At 40.5% G+C, this 21029-nt stretch overlaps 1 protein-coding gene across 10 annotated transcripts in view; it reads left to right on the top strand.

Moving 5' to 3' along the window:
• Positions 1-21029, top strand: part of slc4a5b (solute carrier family 4 member 5b) — a 46895-nt gene that overhangs the window by 10529 nt on the left and 15337 nt on the right. For 7 of the 10 annotated variants that reach the window (XR_004615659.1, XM_034602724.1, XM_034602726.1 and 4 more), the window contains exons 1-16: positions 475-625; positions 4412-4476; positions 5462-5680; positions 10147-10276; positions 10586-10746; positions 12016-12171; positions 13013-13120; positions 14000-14055; positions 17238-17395; positions 17916-18003; positions 18345-18499; positions 19079-19204; positions 19301-19475; positions 19762-19895; positions 19976-20156; positions 20283-20373. Coding sequence is in view for 9 of the 10 variants with exons in the window: in XM_034602724.1 (XP_034458615.1) it covers positions 4413-4476; positions 5462-5680; positions 10147-10276; positions 10586-10746; positions 12016-12171; positions 13013-13120; positions 14000-14055; positions 17238-17395; positions 17916-18003; positions 18345-18499; positions 19079-19204; positions 19301-19475; positions 19762-19895; positions 19976-20156; positions 20283-20373 (2002 nt within the window). In the remaining variant the exon portion in view is untranslated. Of the gene's footprint in view, positions 1-474; positions 626-4411; positions 4477-5461; positions 5681-6400; positions 6962-10146; positions 10277-10585; positions 10747-12015; positions 12172-13012; positions 13121-13999; positions 14056-17237; positions 17396-17915; positions 18004-18344; positions 18500-19078; positions 19205-19300; positions 19476-19761; positions 19896-19975; positions 20157-20282; positions 20374-21029 lie in introns of those variants that run through there. The other 3 variants (XM_034602722.1, XM_034602725.1, XM_034602729.1) reach the window with 3 other exon arrangements.

Below are 21029 nucleotides of genomic sequence, written 5' to 3'. Positions count from 1 at the left end.
TCCTCTGTAGCTAACAATTAAACCCATAAAATAAACACAGTGGAGTGTAAAGTGAATTATTTCCAGCTGAAATGTGGAGTAAGTGTGTACTATATTTTAACTTAAAATAGAAATACACAAGTGCAGCACCAGTACCTAAAAACTGTACATACATACAGTACTTGGAGAAACGCTTGTCAGCCTCAATGATTATCTTAAATAGAAAACTGAGGAAGATGGGGACATACTGTTACTACACACACACACACACACACACACACACACACACACACACACACACACACACACACACACACACACACACACACACTATCTATCTCTGTATCTCTCTCTCACACACACACACACAAACACTAACTCTCTCTCTCTCTCTCTCTCTCTCTCTCTCTCTCTCTCTCTCTCTCACACACACTCACACACACACATACAGCTGTAGCATCTAATACTCAATACTCAGATCGTCCATGCAGTCATTGAGAACAGTTTGCTGCAGAATTTTGCTCTACAGATTATATACATAACCATATTGAAAGCTGTGTTATTCTATTCATTTTTATCATTTAATATAATTAACCCTCCGTTAACTTCTTAATTTTGGTTCTGTTAGCTTCATCTGTCACACAAGGTAAGACATTTACATTTTTTGTCACAATGTCATTCTGACTCGATTTAGAGAGAAAATCTGATTTAGATCATTTGCGATTTTGATACTGATCACAGATGAAATAGATCCAATGCCAGTATCAATGGCTGGTGAAAAGGGATAACTGTTCATTTTGATGTAATTTAGAGATTTGGCTGTAAATGTTTCAATACCGTCAAAAATACGTTATTTAAAAGATTTTAATTGTATTAAATAGCATGATTCTAACATTTATTAAAATTTGTTTAATTTGGACAAGAAAACTGTCTATAGCTCCAGTTGCATGTTGCGATTTGACCATTTGAGGTGGTCGTCATTAACAATGAAAGAATTTAGACAGTTCGGATGTTGTCTCATGTTGTTTGTAAGTGTTGTGCTACACTAAGATCCATTGCTCGTTTCCCTCACTCGGTGATTTGTTGGTGAGTTTCTGGTGCTTGGCCCTTTAGATTCATGGTTGGGCTCAGCCTCAGAAAAGGATGTATTTTCAATGCACCCTTGTTGAAGTTAGTTACCTGAGTGTAGCTGTGTGTCAAGAAGAGGAGGTGCCCTGACTGTCTGTGTCTGAAGTATGATGCCAAGCTACAACCTTTTAGAGTTAACTTCAGCACAATGTGCATGTGTACATGCACAAGTATGCATTCATGTTTGTGCGTGTGTGTGTGTGTGTGTGTGTGTGTGTGTGTGTGTGTGTGTGTGTGTGTGTGTGTGTGTGTGTGTGTGTGTGTGCATGACTGGACTCATGTGACTGTCCTTCACAGTCAGTGATCAGGCTTCAGGAACTAGTAAGCAATCAGAAATGACATCTATTGATCAGCCTAGAAAACTCCCCCAAATCGGCTTTAGAAAGACAAACCTCTATGTCATCAGTGCATAGGAAACTCAGTGATCAATTCATGGACAAATGTATGTGTAACGCTAACAAGTACATGTCTGGATAGAAAAAATATGTAGATTGCTGTGTGAGTGTGTGTGTGTGAGCGTGTGTGTGAGTGTGTGACTGTGTGGGTGTTCCGTGCTGGCAGCACCCAGTGGCCGGAGGCATGATGTTTTCAGGTTGTCCGTCCATCCGTCAGTACGTCCGTCTGTCCGGCCTGTTCTTGTTAACATGATATCTGTAACACCTTGAAGGAATTCATGTCTTCAAAATTGGTACAAACATTCACTTGAACTCAAAGATGAATTGATTATATTTTGGTGGTCGAAGTTTAAGGTCACAGTAACCTCATGTTCCTGTGAATGGGATTTTTTCAGGAGTGCTAGAGAATTGTATTACTTCTGGTACAATTCATTTGGACTCATGGATGACCTGATTAGAATTCGGTGATCAAAGGTCAAAGGTCACTGTGACTTTTCAAATACATGTTTTGCCTTGTGTATAAATAAGTGAATATCTCAGGAACATCTCAAGAGAATTCTTTCAAATCTGGAACACATGTTCACTTGCACTCACTGAATAACTGATTAAATTTTGTTGGTCAAAGGTCAAGGCCACGGTGACATGTTTTTGACCCTTTGAATGTGATATTTCAACACCGACTTGAGGGAATTTCTTCAACTTTTGATCAGATATCACCTGGACTCAAAGATGAGTTTCAGTGGTCAAAGGTCAAAGGTCACAGAGACCTTATGTGAATCTGAGAAAAAAAGACATGTTGTTGGCGGAGGCATAAAACCACAGTGTGGTAATTCTAGTCTTTTCTTTTTGGTGGCTGTAAACTGAAATCATATTAATGACCTTAGATTGCTCACATCATTCATTCACATCCCCTCCCTGATGAAGCTGTCGGAGATTTCTATTGTGCTCAACTCAGTCTTATAACAATGAGGACATCACATTCTAACAGTGTTGGTCTTTTAAAGGCAATTAACTGGAAAACCTTGCAAGCTGGTCCAACGTAAGCCTGCTGCCTTAAGATGTGTGCCTTGACAAAATTAAACTCAACAGATCCAAACTCATCTCATGAGTTGTGAAAATGTTAAACCAGCATTTAAGTTCACTAAAGGGTTAACAGGTTCAATAAGGAATTCAAGGAATTCAGTTCTGTTAACAACAAGTGTAGTACACCAAGGTTTGCTTCTATGTTAGTCAGTTTGATAAGTCACTCTTTAGTTGCTTTGTCTGTCCCTCCAGGAGCAGAGAGTCTGTCCCAGCGTGAACACTGTACAACAACAGTGTGTGACATTGCTCCCAGCTACTTTGTAGGGATGCAATCTTTATCATGATTAACAGAATACACATTACTATCAGAGGAAACATGATGGCAGCATGTCATTCATGGGCTGTATGTTTCCTCTAAGCCTCTAGACAGTTGGTGCCTGATGGGATGTCGGCAAAAATCCTGTTTCTTTTCAATCTTCATTTGATGAACTAACACTTAGCTACAGCAACTGTGTGCAAATAAATTACAATTAGATTTTTTAAATAGTCTATAATTAATAACTCAACATTTAAAGTTGAAAAAACTTGGAATTAAGAATACGATTGAAGAACAATCTTTTCAACTTCTATTTGGAGAGAATTGTGGGTAATCCATTAAGGTTTCTTATAAATTAATGATTTATTAACCATTGGTTGATACTTCATAAATGTTTCCTTATTAGAGGAGTTGTAGTGTGAGGATGAACACAACTTGGCAATCCCAGACTTGTTCATATTAATGTTAATCATGTCTATCTCATCATCCTGTAAAAATGGCCTCTTGCCTCAATCGACGTTGTAAAACTCCAGCTTCATCTGTGGTATGATTTTATATATCATCTTTTTAGACAACACACATATTCAGACATCCCACAGATGTAGCTGGAGTTTCACAGCCTCAAATGTTTAGGTGTAGCTAAGGTAAAGTTTTTCCGTTATTGTTGTGCTGTTGTTGGCCAATTTTGGTGGAAATGTATCACCGTTTGCTTTAGTTTCCATGTGTTGAGCTCCAGCCGGGACCTGAGGGGCTGCTGGGGTTTTCGATTGAGTTTTCCTCTTGTCATCCTTCGATCTGTGAATGTTGCAGTGGCATGTGTGTTGCCATGTGGGCTGGCAGCCCATGTGGTACAGCAATGTGAGGAGGATTCCCTGATACATGATATTGTACACTTCAACTGTACATGAAAGTGGGGTGTATATTTGATAATTGCTGATGGAGAATCAAAGAGAGGGCAGGGATAATGTTGATAATATTAAACGTTGTAAATATTTTTATTTTGTTGATGTGTTCTGCTGCTGGCGGATGTGAGGGATCCCTCACAGGTGGCTCTATCTGGGGTTTTTATCTTTATTTTGCCCTGTTAAAGGTTAAGTGTGTAAGATTCAGGTGGACGGGATCTATTGGCAGATATTGAATATAAATTAATCCTAGTGATGTTATATATATATATTTAAATACTTTATATTTACATCGGGAATGGGTCCTCTCTATGGAGGCCGCCATGTTTTTTACAGTAGCCCAGACTGGACAAACTAAACACCTTTTGAGTTTTTATGAGAACTGAAGGGTTTGGAAGGGGAGGGTGAGGAAAGGGGTATTAAGCTGCAACATGCAACTTCACCACTAGATGTCACTGAATTCTACACACTGAATCTTTAATAGGGTTCTTTTTTTAGGGTTAAGGGCAGAGGATGTCGCACCTGTTAAGCCCTTTTAAACAAACTGTGATTTATGAATATGAGCTATACAAATAAAAATTCATTGATAACGACCGCCTCTCTTTCTTTCCTCAAGCTTCTATATTTCCTCAGTAAACCTCTTCCTCCTTGTTTCTAATCTGTTTCAGGATGGATCATCATGACTGGCAGAGGGGAAGGAGCAGAGGTCATCGACACCATGACGACGATGATGGTGAGACAACAGTAACCCTGGAAGAAATGCAGGATTATCAGCTGAGTAAAGTGGGCACAGCCCTGGATCACCTCAAAGAAAGTTAAATACATGGCAATTAGTTTGTAACATGTGATTAGCTGTAACTCAAATTCAGGCAGAATACATTTTTTGGGCATAAAGAACACTAATAGCTGTGTCGTGTCTCCTCTGAGTATGATATATCCATTCTCTCTTCTGGTGTGGTTGAAAAACATCTTAAGGATTACAGAAAGGTATAATATGTTGATCTAATGTGTCAAAAATTGCAAAAAATTCCCAGATAACCTGAATTGACCCTGGCAAATGTGTTTGCCAACAGTTCCTGATCATTTCATCGAATACACACAAAGGCATATATTTGAAGCTGATGACAAGTGGTTATTGCAGCATGCTGGCACATACATTTTTCTGATAGTCTGATAATTATTCGGGAAATGGAAGCAGCGCACCACTTGAAGCTCATGGGTTGTTCAGGTCATGTACAGAAAAGAACACCTATTGGCCTCATGTCAGTATTAAATTATTCTGATGAACCAAAAGCATCTGAAAACTTCTGCCATGACATCTAACTCAGAGTACAGAGCTAATTTCTTCTTACTAGAAGTTGAAGACTCACTCCAGGGAGATCGTACCCACTCAAACCCAATTGAGGCACCATACTTTCTTCTCCAAGTCAGGGTCACCATCAGAAGGATTTTGAAGCTTTGTCTTAAAGTAATACAGTTCTATAATGTTGCTTTAAAACATGATAAATTCGTTACATCCATTACAGACTAAAATAAGAAAAAACACTGTTGCCACCGTTGATATTTGTGATAACACAATATATTTGCAGACTTGTGCATGTGAGTGTGTGCGTGGGCACATACACTGCTGTAACACTTGTTTATTGCCGAGGACTTTCACATCACTCCACAAGCAGTCAGTGTTTTGTATCCTTTCTCTCACATGTTCTCTCTCACAGAGGCCCAGCCGGAGTACATTGGTGTCCCAGTCTCCCACAGGCGGAAAAGGCGCCGACACCACTCCCATGCCAGTGATGCCGAACATAGCGCACGACACGAGCACTACGATCACCACACGCATCGTGACCACTCGCACCGAAGCTATCACCACGACAGAGAGGAGCACTATGACGATGAGGAGGGGAGTGTGGATCGTCATGGGCACACCAACCTCACAGGTTAGGTAAACTGAGTCTGTACGGGACGTGTGTCCCATGATCCCATTGTCTCTATTACTTTTCTAAAGTTACCCATTAGGGCTTAGCTACTCTAATATTATATAAAGAAAATTATCATATACAAGGGGCATACAAGCTTAAAAAAGAGAACAAACATACAAACTTAAAACAAGTAGAAAATATAATATTACGGATGAAACATACAATGTACAGAAGAGCCAAGAGTCTTCCTTATACTATGCTTCCCTTAAATCACTTTATTTGTCAATGTGAAGGTATCTCTTCTCTTCAATTTTTTGAAGAGACCTTAAAAATATTAAACACACAAAACTTTACTTGGTGCTTTTACACACACACAGACACACACACACACACACACACACACACACACACACACACACACACACACATTAGTGCAGAGGTCTGCCTGCACTAAGTGTGTGTGATGAGGTTGCAGCTGCGGGTGCTTGTATGTACGTATGTGATGAATATTTTTGCAGCAAGGAGCCATGAAGTCTGAAGCCTGTAAGCTGATTAGAGCTGAGGAACTCCAAGCTGTGTGTGCATGTGTGTGTGTATGTGCATGTTATTTGGGGGGACTGTGAGTGTTTTTCCTTTGGTATGCTTCATTTTTTTGCCTGCTCCAGAAAGGATTCGTCCCAAATGTGTGCCACAAACATAAGGCCTGAGGTGACGGTTAGAGGCACTGGACTACCTGGGTCTTCTGAGCAATAGAAGTTCTGTGGGCGAGGAAGTCCTCGCTGTTCTCATGCATGTTTGAGTTTGAGTGTGTGTGCTTGAGTGTTTGTGCATGGACCTCTGGGAGGAGAGTGCTCAAGGGCCCCGTGGTGTGTGTCAACCCTCTTAAAGCCTCTGGCTCTTTGCTGCTTTGGAGATTTCGGCGGATTTCTGCCACAGCTTAGAGGAGACCGACTGATTGAATGGCGCAGGTTTCACATAGACCCACCACACACCAAATCATATGACCGGAACAACAGAACTGGCTGTGGAAAAATACCTGTAAACGCAGCAGAGCACAGGAAGAAGTGTAAAGGACGTATGCGAGTAGGAGTGAAAGTGTGCCACTCATGGTGGAGAGCCAGCAGTGGTGAGCTAAGAACCCTCAGAAACCCAGACGTCTTTTCTTCTTGACCAAAGCGAAACTGAGGACCCCTCTTCAGCAACTGTGCGTGTCAGTGGATCCAGTGAGCATGCAGGAACCCGGGGCCTCTTTCCCCTCCCTCATGGCCTCCTGCTGGACCCTGCCAGGCTCTCAAATAGGTAAAGATGACATGAAGGAGGAATTGAGGAGGGAAAATGCCTGAGAAAAAGAGATTGTCAGTCTGTATTAGAGCTGGGGGCCACCACAGATATCCAGAATGTGTATCAGAAGAGAAACGATTAGAATTGTGCATGACGCCATGTTTCTGCATGTGCAAAAACTTAATTCACCACTTCCATGAAATGTTTGCGTGTCACCTAAACGTACATTTGTCTATTAATGAGGCTTTGGAAGTCGTTCATTTGCGTGGTAAGGGCCTTGCATATGAATTATTTTTTGGAAAGAATTGGATGGTAACTTTATTCCAAAAGCCTCCTCCCCTTGGGTTTGATTTGGATCTGATGGTTCTTTGTAAATCTGAGTCATTAAATGGTTTCAGACATTCAAGGTATTTCCACAGTATTTCACTACTTCATTTAGCACGCCTTGCATATGGTAAATTGGTTCTGTTTTTCCTCCTTCACGGTGTTTGTGTGTTATTTATCAGTCATGTGCAGGGACTCTACACACCTGTGATAATTTTTAAATATGTGAATAATTCATCACAGGAGTTACAGCATGAAATAATTTCCACCAAGAGTCACAAGTCTATCATCAAGTCCCACACTGAAACTAAACGCTCGTTAAACTGAGCACATAAGCGCTGCTCGTCAAGCCTGATAAACCTTCACACTGTTATCTGAACGGCCACGAGCACGGTCTCAGTCACTAAGCTGTGTCACCGGTGTTTTCTCCCTCTGCAGTTAAACTATAGTAGAACTATTCACAACTGTATTAAATAGCATTTCTCTGACCAGATCACAACATGCCCATAGTTACTAATACAGAACACTGGGCTGAAAAAAAAAAATCAAGCAAGAACAACTCCTCATGTTTACCTCCCCATATGCTCCTAGTCATTCTTCTGATGAGTTTTCTTCCCAAGGGGAATGGCTGAAGTGACATTGCTGGAAAACATGTCTTCACTATTTGTGTGTGTGTGCGTGTGTGTGTGTGTGTGTGTGTGTGTGTGTGTGTGTGTGTGTGTGTGTGTGTGTGTGTGTGTGTGTGTGTGTGTGTGTGTGTGTGTGTGGACGCCATCTGGTGCTGGGCCAACAAGGTACAGTGGATGTAACAGAACCTTTATATTCCACGCCTGCCTGCTGCTTCTTGAGATGGGGATGACATGGGGATGAGTAGAGGTGTCAGACCAAAAAAACTAAATAAGCTGAAGTGTGCTGAATGCAGTTGGGTGCCTGCATTTGTCCTTCAGATCCTCTCTTTGTACGAAAAGAGTGCTGCCTACAAGAAGTTAAAGTACTAAAGGGAATTGTGCATTTGTGTTTTATCCAATGATCCACAACTGATCTAAAACACAGCAAACACAACAGAGAATGATCTGCCTCTGTGGGATTACATTGGTCAGAGATCAAAGAGGGAACAGCAGACCTCCTAGTCTGGCAGAGCGGACAAAGTAATGAAAACAGCAACTGATTGGTCTCATTGTGGAACATTCTATTGTGTTATAATCATGCACTGTGCTGTGGTAGCCATGGATTACATAATTGTCCCCTCCAAGTGGAAGTATCGATTGAGATTGTGAACGTGCACTTTCACATGAGGCTTCGGACAATTGTAGGTAAAGCTGGACCCATTCAGATCTATGAGGTTGTGTGTTATTGACTTTTTTAAGCTTTTGGGGGAAGAAACTGTGCAACAGGAAAACTGGGAGATCTGTGAGACACACACACACACACACACACACACACACACACACACACACACACACACACACACACACACACACACACACACACACACACACACACACAGCATTGGGATGTAATTGCACAGCGCCTCCAGGCTCAGACGTTAATGTAGATTGATCAGTTCAGAGTAAATTTAGAAAAGGTGCCAGCTGATAGATTACACATCTCTTTCAGATAGTAATTAGAGGAGCTGACTTTGATCCTCATTAAAAAAGGGTAAATGGGGATTGTTAACTATTTTCTGGCTGTCTTGTTGGTCAAAGGTCCATTCTGTGAAATTGGTCATGTCCTGGGACCATTGTCACATGTGACGACCTTGCTCTCTAGAGTTTGTTGTTGTCCCCACTGTGCAATAAAGGCAACATCCCAAACTGATAAGAATAAGAATAAAAACCTAAAGTCTACTTGTAGCAGCAGTGTTTATTCCACAAAACCCAACACACATATTGATGAATCTTACTTCTAATTAAATGGTAGCTGTGAAAAAGAATTAATGCAGATAAACATTATCTGCAGCCTTTATTCTATAAATGATTTTTACAGCCACTTAAGTGGACGTTTTAGGTATTTGTTACTTTGGTAAGAGCTGTAATTGTAAAGCAAATATGTTACTATTTGTATTTAATTGTTATTATAAAAAGTGATATGTTGATTAACTTCCATATTTACTACTTTGTGTAGGTGTATGTGCACTTTTTGTTCTGGAAAATTGAACCAGGAGTAAATACAAAGAAGTACAATATCAGAATTGTAGAACCTTCAGAGTTGTAATTTTAATGTACTATAGAATAGACCAAAAACATGGTGCACTTACTTTTAGTACATCAAATAATCCTCTAGTAATCTATATAGGTACAACAAGATACTAAAAGTATATTTTAAGTACACTACTGTTTTCTGTAAATCAACCAGAAATACTGAAGGAATATGCAGTAAAAATACTTAAGCTTCTCATTAGGAGCAGCTTTTAACACAAAGTATAATAGGCATAGTTTAAATGGGTTCAAAATTGAGTGCAACTTGAAGTATATTGATCTTGCATAAATATAATGTACGCTTCAGTTTATATAATATATTTATAAATGGACAAAAAGAAAATTCTTCCCCTTCAGATGTTGACATGATGGCATTTGCTAACTAGCAATAAACAATGAGAGAAATTCATTCATTTTGCAAGTATTTGATCAAAACAATGGTATCAAATAAAAAATTATGGGCGTATTAAAAAAATACATAGGAATACAGGAGAATCCACCCAATAGTTGGATCACTATCACTACGATTTCAGAATCCCACAGTAGCTTACTTGTTGTAGCGTTTATCTTTGCATGTGTAAATATGAGTTATATCTGTTGCTTGTGGCTTGTGACCTGCAAATTTATATTTAATAGAAATCTGAAACTGACCCTGTCTCTCGTCTGGCCTTTATTCTTCAGTGTCCCCTGCAGCGGAGCGGCTGCGCCACATACTGGGCGAAGATGACAACACCCCAACACCCACCATATTCACTGAGATGGACACACTACAGCACGAGGGGGGGGAATTAGAGTGGAAAGAGTCTGCAAGGTACAAGGACACACACACAAACATGCAGCCTGAGTGTCAGAGCTTTCATTAGTTAAGGATTTGGGAACACTTTTGATGGGATTTAGGGGTTGAGGGTTACATGTGAGATATTGTGGACTCTGCATTACTGGACTATACCATTACACATGATTGAATCCACAGTTTAAATTGCAAAGCAGCATCCCGCTGGCTGGCACTCCTGGACCTGGACAAATCAATCACTCTGTCCCTCTCAAAACAGCCAAATAACCCCCCCCCCTGCAGCTATTGAATTCTGAGGCCAAACCCCCTTTTTCTCCCCCTGTGTAGGTGGGTGAAGTTTGAGGAGAAGGTGGAGGAGGGAGGAGAAAGATGGAGCAAGCCTCATGTCTCCACACTGACCCTCCACAGCCTGTTTGAGCTCAGGACCTGTCTGCAGACAGGAAGCATTCTGCTCGACCTGGAAGGCTACTCTCTGCCACAGATAGTGGGTGAGTCCCACAGCCTTTCTCCCCTGGTGGTTCTGTACTTGTAGTAAAGAACTACACGGCTCACCCTTATCCAGAGCATGTCAGTGAAATTTGAGACTGCACTCCTGTCTTTCATACAACAGAAACTTGAAATGCTAATGCACAAGGTAAACACATAAAAGCTGTTTTCAGACATGACCTTCCGAGAAACTCTGAAGAATCGGGTCCACACCTTCTCCAGAGGTTTCCTTTCAAACATGTACATCGCAGCAGGAGATTCTCTGCTCAGACACGTTCACAACAGTAACAAGCGCATCGACATCGGCTCTTATTACCACAAACTCTCTTGACATCTTTGTCTGTGTCTTCTAAGTGAATTGCTTCCCTTTTTCTTCACGAGATATTTGTTTTCTTGTTTTTTTTCGTGTCACATGTTGCTTTGAGTCCTGCGGAGGTTCTCCTGATGTTTCTCACATCGGCTCCTTCATAGTTTCTGCGAACTTTATACTGGGGGACCAGGTGGAGAATGTCCGCAGAAATTCTGGTTGCTCTCACTAGGACATTTGCATTCACACATGCACCTCCTATGGAGAAACTCAGGAGAATCTCCAGAGTTCAGTGCATGTCTGAAAGCAGTTTAAGTCATTTGGTCTTGCAGGTGCAGTAAGAAACACCTTGGTATTGCATTTAAGGAGCCTTTTACATTTGAGAGATCCAAGTTCCATATCACACACTCAACATATAAGAGCATTGTAATATTGCCACCTCACATGTAAAGTTGACTCCGCAATTGTGTTTGCAAACAGCTACATATTGACATATCTAGCAGACTCAGACTCAGAGCAACATTGGCTTAACCAGTGTAAGGATGAACGACAGCTCCCCAAAAGTATAGCCAAAATATGTTAATGGCCCCCTGGGGGCTAGCTTATGTACAGGTCATAAACCCCATCTCCTCCATTTAAGTAAATGGGACATGGGCCAAACAAAAAAATCTAAGTACATGTCAAATAAATGTACCCATTTTTAGGAAGTTCTTATCACACTGGTGTATGTTCAACTTCATTTTCTTTCAGTTAATTGATTGATTAATGCAACTGCAACTGAGTGTTCAATAGCAGCACATCCAGAAGTGTCAAGACTTCAGCCATTTTCAGAATATTGTTGAATTTACGAGGGGATTCCAAGAAAATAACAATACTAGATTTGTAGGGAAAGGTTTAAATCATATGAAATCACAGATGTTGTTCATGCAAATTCAGCCGCGCCTTAAACTTTGATTCTCTCCAGATGAGATCGTGGATCGACAAATCGCCGACGGTCTCATCCTTCCTGATCTGAAGGAGAAGATCAGTTTTGTGTTGCTGAGGAAACACCGTCACCAGACCAAGAAACCAATGCACCGCTCCCTGGCAGACATAGGGAAGTCCTCCAACACTTCTTCGAGTAAGTGTGTGTGTGTGTGTGTGTGTGTGTGTGCAGTGGTGTAGTGGTATACTCTTAATTTAAATTTTTTAAGCAATCTATCCCGCAAGAGATAAAATGTGTGTTATAAACAGTGAGATGTAAGATTTGCATATTTATTGCATCCAATAATAATTTCTAATGCAGACTTCGGGGGGACTCAACCACACGATGATGCATGTTGAGTGAACTAGTTTGTGGGCCAGTGGTTTCTTTTGTAATCAATTGATCTGCAACAGACAGTGTAGGCCAGAGTGTGCCACCATGATACAATTTACATTATTTCTCATGGGGCAGTTTCCAAATAATAATGTATAAATATTACAGTTTGAAAATATCACAAATATTACTATGTACATAAATCTACTGCATTTTACATAATGGGCAGATTTGTTCCCAGGAAAACAAACATAGACATGATCCTACCCTGCCTATGATTGGCTTCTAACTAACCAATCACCACTCCTCATACCTAAACCAGCAAACCCAACCAACAACCAGCAACAAGTGCTAACCAATCAGAGTCAGAGGGTGATGCTTTCACTGTCCTAGGAAAAAAAGGCTTCCAGAACACTACTGCACCAGAGGCGATTTCATTACACCACTGTGTGTTTCTGTATGCGTGTGTTCTGTTTGTACACTTTCTCTACTACCAATCAAAACTTTCGAACTATAACTACATCCTAACGCTTCCTTGATTTTCTGCCATGTTGACCTCTATCTATTTCACCTTTTCCTTGTAAAAATCACACCTGCTGTGGTCATCGTTTCACATCCTCTGCTGCTGCTGCTGCTGCTGCTGCTGCTGCTGCTGCTCTGTCAGGCCGTAGTCCTCAGGTTAATCTGAGTCGTAGCAATATTTCAGTCTCTGGGAACCACCGCTCCACAGAAGACCTACGTTCTCGGCAGTCAAGCAGCCTTGGCCGCCTGCGTGAGTCAAAACACACACCACACAAACATGCACACATGCATGCATCATGTCAGGTACTTGCTCATGTGTTTTTTTAAAGAAAAATTACATATCTGCATTAGCAAAGGCTGAAAAGACGGCTTTGTATCTATAAAGAAAGAAATGCACTCATAGCACATACATTGTATTTTGATGAGAAATCGTTAATGTAAACATCAGTTTGTTTACAATAAACACCACAGGGCAACTTTACAGAGAAATATGAGGACAGGACATTTACTTATTATGGCACATTCCTTTCAATAGTTGTTCTTCCTGTACTTTACTTTTTACTTTTAGTCACCCACTGACACACACCTCATGACTCTTACTTTCTAACCCACACTGGTCCCTGGCAGCTCCCAGCTACTGCATGATTTCAACACTTGAGATGGCTTTGTGTGTTTATACTCACCATGAACACAATGTGCTGGACATACTGTATTAATTGTGTGTTTACTTAAGAGAATTTGGTCCTATTGTGTGATCCTTTGATGGTTTCTTTTGTGAATCTGTCTGGATGAAGGGGATTATGAGAGGATTTTCTGGGCTCTGCAGTATGTTCTTGTTCTCTCTTTCTCTCTGTTCAATTTTATTTGTTCCCAAATCTGCTTTGAGGAGGAAAGGGGGCAAATGGCTCATTAAAATATAATCCACCACTGAAACAATTCAACATGGGAAGGTGGTGGAACACTCTGGGGACACTGGCCGCTATGTTGAATTTATAACCTGTAAATGTGATTTATTTTTTAAACATATTTCTGAATAGTTACTGACCAAATATCCCCTTATATCCCCTCATCCTATCTATGATGTGTTGTGTGTTTTAGTATCAAATATAAATGCGTGCTTCATTTACAGATCCTGCCCAGAGCCGAAGCATGAACGACATTTCAGACACACCGAGCACAGACCAGGTAAATGTTACATTCAACCATTTCATGTCATGTGTTTTTAACAGCTTTTGGATAACAGTGGAGCTTTATGGCCCAGAGGAATCACATATATCTGGATTTGCATACATACACAGCTCATATTAGTCAGACACATTGATTGTTGGTTTGGTTTTTCATTGGGTTTCTCCCTAAAAGCATTCCTAAAAGGTTCCTTTTACTATGTACAGTGTGTTAAACTGATGGAGCTGAAGCCACTGGGCAAAAAACCCTGTTGGGTTCATGGGAAATGTAGTCCTTTTTCGAGTAGAAACTCTCACAACTTCCTCCTTCAAAATACAATGGGCCCTATCAATGATCTCCACACCTAGATCCTGAAATAGACCTGATCTGAATATTTCCCCAGCTCCCTTTACAGCGTGTTATGCAGCCAGAGAGTTGTGAACTGCCCTTTAAAATCCATGAAAACTGTTTAAGTCCACTTTTCATTTCAGTGATGTGGTCCTGGATATTTTTACATTATCTTTTAGTATTTGTGCATTGTGTGTATATGTATGTTCTTTTTTCACCATTTTGAAGGAGATGGACCTCGGCTTATACTTTGTCCATCAATCAGGATTCAGCAATATTTTACAATGTGAAAAGGGTGAGGGTAAGCAGCTCTACTGAGCTTTATAGTGAGTTCCAACTCAACATTTATGGATTGTATTTCACTGTCCCCTCCAGCTCAGCAGCAAACATCACACAGAGCTAAAGAGCCAGATATTTCCCTGAGGAGGTGTTGAGACCAAAAACAGAGATAAAAGAGAGGGAATACTGGACCTAGATTCATCCAAGTAGTTATCAAAATGTCCAAGTTGCCTATATGTTGTGATTTGTATATTTTGTGTTCTCAACTGGTCCCCAAATCACAAAAACTCGAGACTAATACCAAATTTGAACTTTGTTGCTTATTCAGTCATGAAAATTTGATGTTTCTAATGTTCTATTTTGTCTCTGTTTTTCTGTACAACCTGCTAGATCTCATTAGAAATATTCTGGTGTTGTAGCAATGATTCATTTAAATCCTGGGTCTTTGAATTTCAGGGAATGGACCTGGAAAGACCTAGTGTTTGACATTTGTAAACCCTGATTAACACTTCAGTGCCAACATTTGAAATAAATTCAACACAATTAAGCCGGTGCAGCTGTGATTTACTGTTGCATTTCATCATGAAGAAATTTCAAAATCAAAGCAGCACTTCTGGCCCTCAGTTTAGGTCAAGCTCCAAAATACTTGGTCCTGTATTTCCCATAATGAAACCTAGTGGAATCTCATTATTGAACACTCGTTTGTGGTGTCAAATTTCACTTTTGCAGTGTGTAACAGATTAGATTTTTTCCCTAGGCTGAAAAATAAGAATTATTGAATAATGAGTAAACTAAACACGTAACTTAATGTGTAACACTAATGGAGTGCCCCTTTATCTGTATATCCTACACATTCACTTTAGCCTGGACATATATGCAGTCACTGCACTCATTATTGATTTGTAAGCAGCTAATCTCCTGTTGCCTGCGGGAGATTAGCAATGGATTGTGTCAGTTTTGCACACGGATGGCATATAGTGAAATCCACAATTTCTGTGTGTGTGTGTGTGAGAGTGTGTGTGTGTTTTGTTGCATGCTGCTTGTGTGTTTTATGATGAATTGAGTCTTATTTCATGAGGAGGTATACAGAGGACTATTTAATCCCTCTAATCCTCACACTCAGGCATCTGAGGTGGTAATTTGTTCAATTATATTCTCCCTGTGTGCGTGTTTGTACTCATTATTGTATGTTTGTGTTTGGGCTTCTGTTTCTCTGAACAAAAGAGCAGTGGTGAATATAATCTCTGCGTCAGCCATTAGCTTTTCCTTTTGATTTGTGCCAAAGTATGCAATAACTCTAGGTTCTGTATCACTGTATCCATTGGTATCCAGCAGTAGTAATTTGGTGTGTGTGTGTGTGTGTGTGTGTGTGTGTGTGTGTGTGTGTGTGTGTGTGTGTGTGTGTGTGTGTGTGTGTGTGTGTGTGTGATTTATTTGGATAAATATCATGAAAAGAACTTTAAAGCGAGTAAGAAATGAACTCATGAGTCTAAAGCTGGCTTCCTTGTTCTGACCAATATGACCAGACTACACTACTACCACACTACAGTGAGGTACATCACATCATATCATGCTACTAAAGGGGTGTGCAACTCTGAGAGTAAACTCCCAGCTGCAGACGGCAGCTACAGTGAGTGGGTGGATTGTTGTTAAATGAGCTGGTTGTACTGTTTGTGGCACTGAAATGTTTGTTTATAGTTAGGACCAAGAAGTTAGAGAGTGAAAGAGGAACAGTCGGTGAGTTGACTCTGAAAGGAGCATTAAACACAGATTATCAAGATATTTTCGTTTAAGCACCCACCACTCCACTGCCACGTGCTTCCTTGGTTAGGAGAGGAAGGGGGCGGGCTGGCCGTAGGATTGTTGTGTGATTTTTTAAATACTGTATGCAATTCATTTGTGGAAAACAAGACTGAAGAATCTGTGCCATGGCCACAACAGCAGCTCTGTGATGCTTTAGGATAAAAAATGAGTTTTAGATTCTTTATATTCATTGTGAAGTGAATACAAAATTTTATTTTAACTTGTAATTGATGTAGGAATAAAGGTCTTTAAGTTAACTTTCATTAAAATCGATTTAGCCTGTTTTTAACTTTCAATTAAATCTAATTTTTGAGATTTTATTTTCCTTCACCAAAGCTATTACAGTTCGTCCTGATGGGAACATAAACATTTATCCCACATTTCCATCATCAAACCCTAGAGGAAATGTCAGTCGGCTACATTCTCTGGGGACCATGAATGTTGAGACAAACAATGTTGCAATTCGTTCCTGCTATAAGTTAGTGAGGAAGCAATAACAGATGACTAAAAGAACAATTATAGAAATTATAAGAGGAGCAAGAATCCAGCTGTGGTTCTATTGCTTTGTTGTAGTTTTCATTTTCTCTCAAAAAATGTATAACTATCGTAACTATCCAACCATTTGATGTCACCACTGACACTTAACTAAAACCAGATCAAATACCTGATCTTGGAACACATAATGCAGGCAGCTAGGAAATGTCAGCAGTGCACCGTCCCTCAATGTGTGATTTCAACTTCTCCTGCTGCCTTTTTTTCGTTTGTTCCTCCAGCTGAAAAACAAGTTCATGAAGAAGATTCCACGCGATGCCGAGGCATCCAACGTCCTGATTGGCGAGGTGGATTTTTTGGACAAGCCCTTTGTCTCCTTTGTTCGTTTGGCTCAAGCCACAACACTAGGAGGCCTCACTGAGGTCCCTGTGCCCACCAGGTGGGTGTCTTTAATGTCTTGTCTTGTCTCTCAAGACAGGGAGATACACTCTCAAAAAGTGTGCGTGTACTTTTACAAAGATCTTTGTGAGGAACATTTTGAGCCTAAAACCTACGACCTACCGTTTCTGGCCCATTTTAAATGGGCTGCTTTAGGGTTAAGACTATGTCGTTGTTATATATGGTTATATTATGGCCTATGAAGATATGCCGCTGAATGGGTTATTTGAGGTAATTGGAGTAATTTGACAGAAGGTAGTGGAAGGTGGGGTATCAGAAACCCCAACCTGCTCACAATTTCCTATTGGTAGGATCTACACGTCCCGTAATAAGAAAATCTATAACGCAGCACAGGGTTAGGGTTAGGCATTTAGTTTTGATGGTTAAGGTTTGGGTAAGGGGCTGGGGAAAGCATTATGCTAATGAATGTCCTAACTAGGAAAGATGTGCAAATAGTGTGATAGTGAGTGTGTGTATGTGTGTGTGTGTGTAATTAGTCTTTTACCCTTATGTTCTGACAGGTTTCTCTTCATCTTGCTGGGTCCTCACGGCAAAGCCAAATCCTATAATGAGATTGGCAGAGCTATTGCTACACTCATGGTGGACGACGTAAGTGACCAACACACCCTGTCAGACACACTCAGTAGTTGTGGCTCTGGAGGTAGAGAGGAAGGTCAGGGGTTTGATCCCCGGCTCTTCCAGTCCGCCTTGGCCAAGGCACCAAATATGATAGCTGTGCTGTCTCCTGTTTGCGCAAATTGGATGAATGATTGGCCAACAAGCTCTATAGATATCGAAGCACTGTATTAATATGTGTGTGAATTGGTGAATGTGATTGAATCAAAAGTGCTGTCAGTGGTGATTGGGACTAGAAAAGCGCCAATAGATGCTGTCCAAGATGCACAATTTCAAATATATTACTTTGAGTTTATTTCTTTATTTCATACCAGCTGTTCAGTGATGTTGCCTACAAAGCAAGGGACCGTGATGACCTTATTGCAGGTGTTGATGAGTTTCTGGATGAGGTGATTGTCCTCCCTCCAGGGGAATGGGACCCAAAAATTCGCATTGAACCTCCCAAGAAGGTTCCATCGGCTGAAATGAGGCACGTACATTTACTAAACACATGTTCACGTGTCTCCAGGCTGCTCCAGCCTCTTTGTTTTATTTAAAGTTTTTTTGTTCTCTATAGTTTTGGAGCCAAGCTGAGCAAATAAAAAGGAGTCAGTTCTTTTTTGTTGTCTAACCCAGTTATTTCTGTCTTGTCATAATTACATTGATAGTGAGGCTATAGTCATTTGATAAGATAAACTTAGTTAAATAACATTAATTATTGTCATGTTTTACTTGATCTACAACATGTACAGGTTGAATAATAGAGTCCCAATAATGGTTCCACCACATAATTTTAATCAACAGAATAACTTTACCAAATAATACAACACATTTTCCCAACTTGCTGAGAAAGCATTTAATAGTTCATATAATAATAGATAATATCACAGGTTAGGCAGAACCAGAACCATTGATCAACCTGTAGCAGTTTTCGGGCTAATGTAATTAAACACCTTAATCAGCATAGTCTCTGTGCTTTGGTCTGAAGCTGGATGGAAAAAATGGCCTTTTATAATCAATAAGTGGTTGGGTTGAGTATAAAACATTTCTCTCAATTCTCTTATCCCAGGAAGTCAGTGCTGAACCTGAACGAGCTGGGTCAGGTGAACGGCTCAGCAGGTGGAGCAGCTGGAGGAGAAGATGAAGAGATTCCTGCTCCGCATGAGCTCGGAGAGGAACTGAAATTCACTGGGAGGTGTGAGAGGACTGAAGATGACTATTTCATGTGGCATGTCATTAGATCTAGTCATGTCCAGGTTCTTAACTACACCCTCCACCTTGTTTTTGATAGGTTTTGCGGTGGATTGTGGCTGGACATTAAAAGGAAGATCCCATGGTTTTGCAGTGATATCTATGATGGCTTCCATATTCAGTCCATCTCTGCTGTGCTCTTCATATACCTTGGCTGCATCACAAATGCCATCACCTTTGGAGGCCTGCTGGGGGAGGCTACAGACAATTACCAGGTTCTCATAATCCAGTCCATCCAGGATTTCACAGGCTTTCTCTAAAATATAATTCATCTTAAAATGAAAAAGAGCCCACATTTGCAGAGACGTTATGGCAATTTGACCAAAAATTTGAATTCACAAAGACTGAATTGAATTTCGGTTGAGTGTTGCAAGCATGACATTGGAGGGACTGTTACCCAACTTAAACACTCCAACGTAACTCTGAAATCCTCCAGCCCGTGTTACGTCTTACATTTATCTGACAGGTGAACTCTCTGCCTGTCGCCTCTCTTTCTCTCAGGGTGTGATGGAGAGTTTCCTTGGCACTGCTCTGGCTGGAACTGTCTTTTGTGTGTTTGGTGGACAACCTCTTATCATCCTCAGTTCGACAGGACCCATTCTCATCTTTGAAAAGCTGCTTTATGAATTCAGCAAGTAAGATGCACACATAACGTGAACAGATGAATACAAATACATTGAGAAAGGATATCTCTTTAACATGTCACACTTTGCAGGAATAACGGTATAGACTACATGGAGTTGCGTCTCTGGATCGGCCTTCACTCGTGTCTGCAGTGTTTTTTGCTGGTCATCTCAGACGCCAGCTACATCATCAAGTACATGACCCGCTTCACAGAGGAGGGTTTCTCCAGCCTCATCTCCTTCATATTCATCTCTGATGCCATTAAGAAGATGGTGGGTAACGTGGACCAACATACTGTCACAACTGCAACACACAGGAGGGACACATGCACAGCACAACAATCAAAATCCATTTTTACATTAAGTAAGGTTAAAAACACAAACCTTTCTTTTCCACAGGTAGGAGCCTTCAAGTATTATCCAATAAACCGTGGCTTCAAGCCGGACTATGTAACAGCCTACAAATGTGAATGCATTGCTCCAGACCAGGGTGAGTCCGCAAACTGCTTTTTGTTTTCTTTTGTTTTCTGAATGTGATTTATATTCAACAATATCGTTTTAGTGAGCTTCCTCACCTAAAATGTTCACAATGGCCAAAAGGCCGCCTGAATGACTGATTTCACCAGTAAAATATTAAGAGATAACAAATGTTGTCTTGTTCACTTCAGGGAATAGTTCAACCTCTCAGTATTTGGGATGTTTGATCTGAGAAGATGAATAACAGTTTGGTGTGTGTTTTGAAAGATTGGAATCAGGATGGAGTAGAGACAACTGGCCAAGCTCTGTCCCGAGGTTAAAAACATACATGTACAAACACCTAAATGCTCTCCGATGAAGGATTTTTATGTTGTCTGTTTAATCTGTCCACAAAGTATGTGGATTTATGGGAAGTTGTGTTTCTATATACATCCATACTGTTTCTTAGGAAACAATAAGAGTATTTACCAGACAGATAGACTGTTGTTCATCGGGAAATAACTACATAATCTACTGGTACCACTTAGGTCACAAATAGTTGGTGTCACATTTGTGTTACTGGACAGACCAAACAAACAAAATACATGATATGGAATTGGCCTAAGAGGTGTTGGTAGGTTTGTTTATGACTGTTTTTGGCACAGAGCCAAGGGCAGCTGTTTCACTCTG

The sequence above is a fragment of the Hippoglossus hippoglossus genome, chromosome 12 (assembly GCF_009819705.1).
Source record: "Hippoglossus hippoglossus isolate fHipHip1 chromosome 12, fHipHip1.pri, whole genome shotgun sequence".
In the NCBI taxonomy this organism is placed as follows: domain Eukaryota; kingdom Metazoa; phylum Chordata; class Actinopteri; order Pleuronectiformes; family Pleuronectidae; genus Hippoglossus; species Hippoglossus hippoglossus.
The sequence above is the reverse complement of the archived record's forward strand: the minus strand, read 5'-3'. Positions and strand labels throughout refer to the sequence as shown.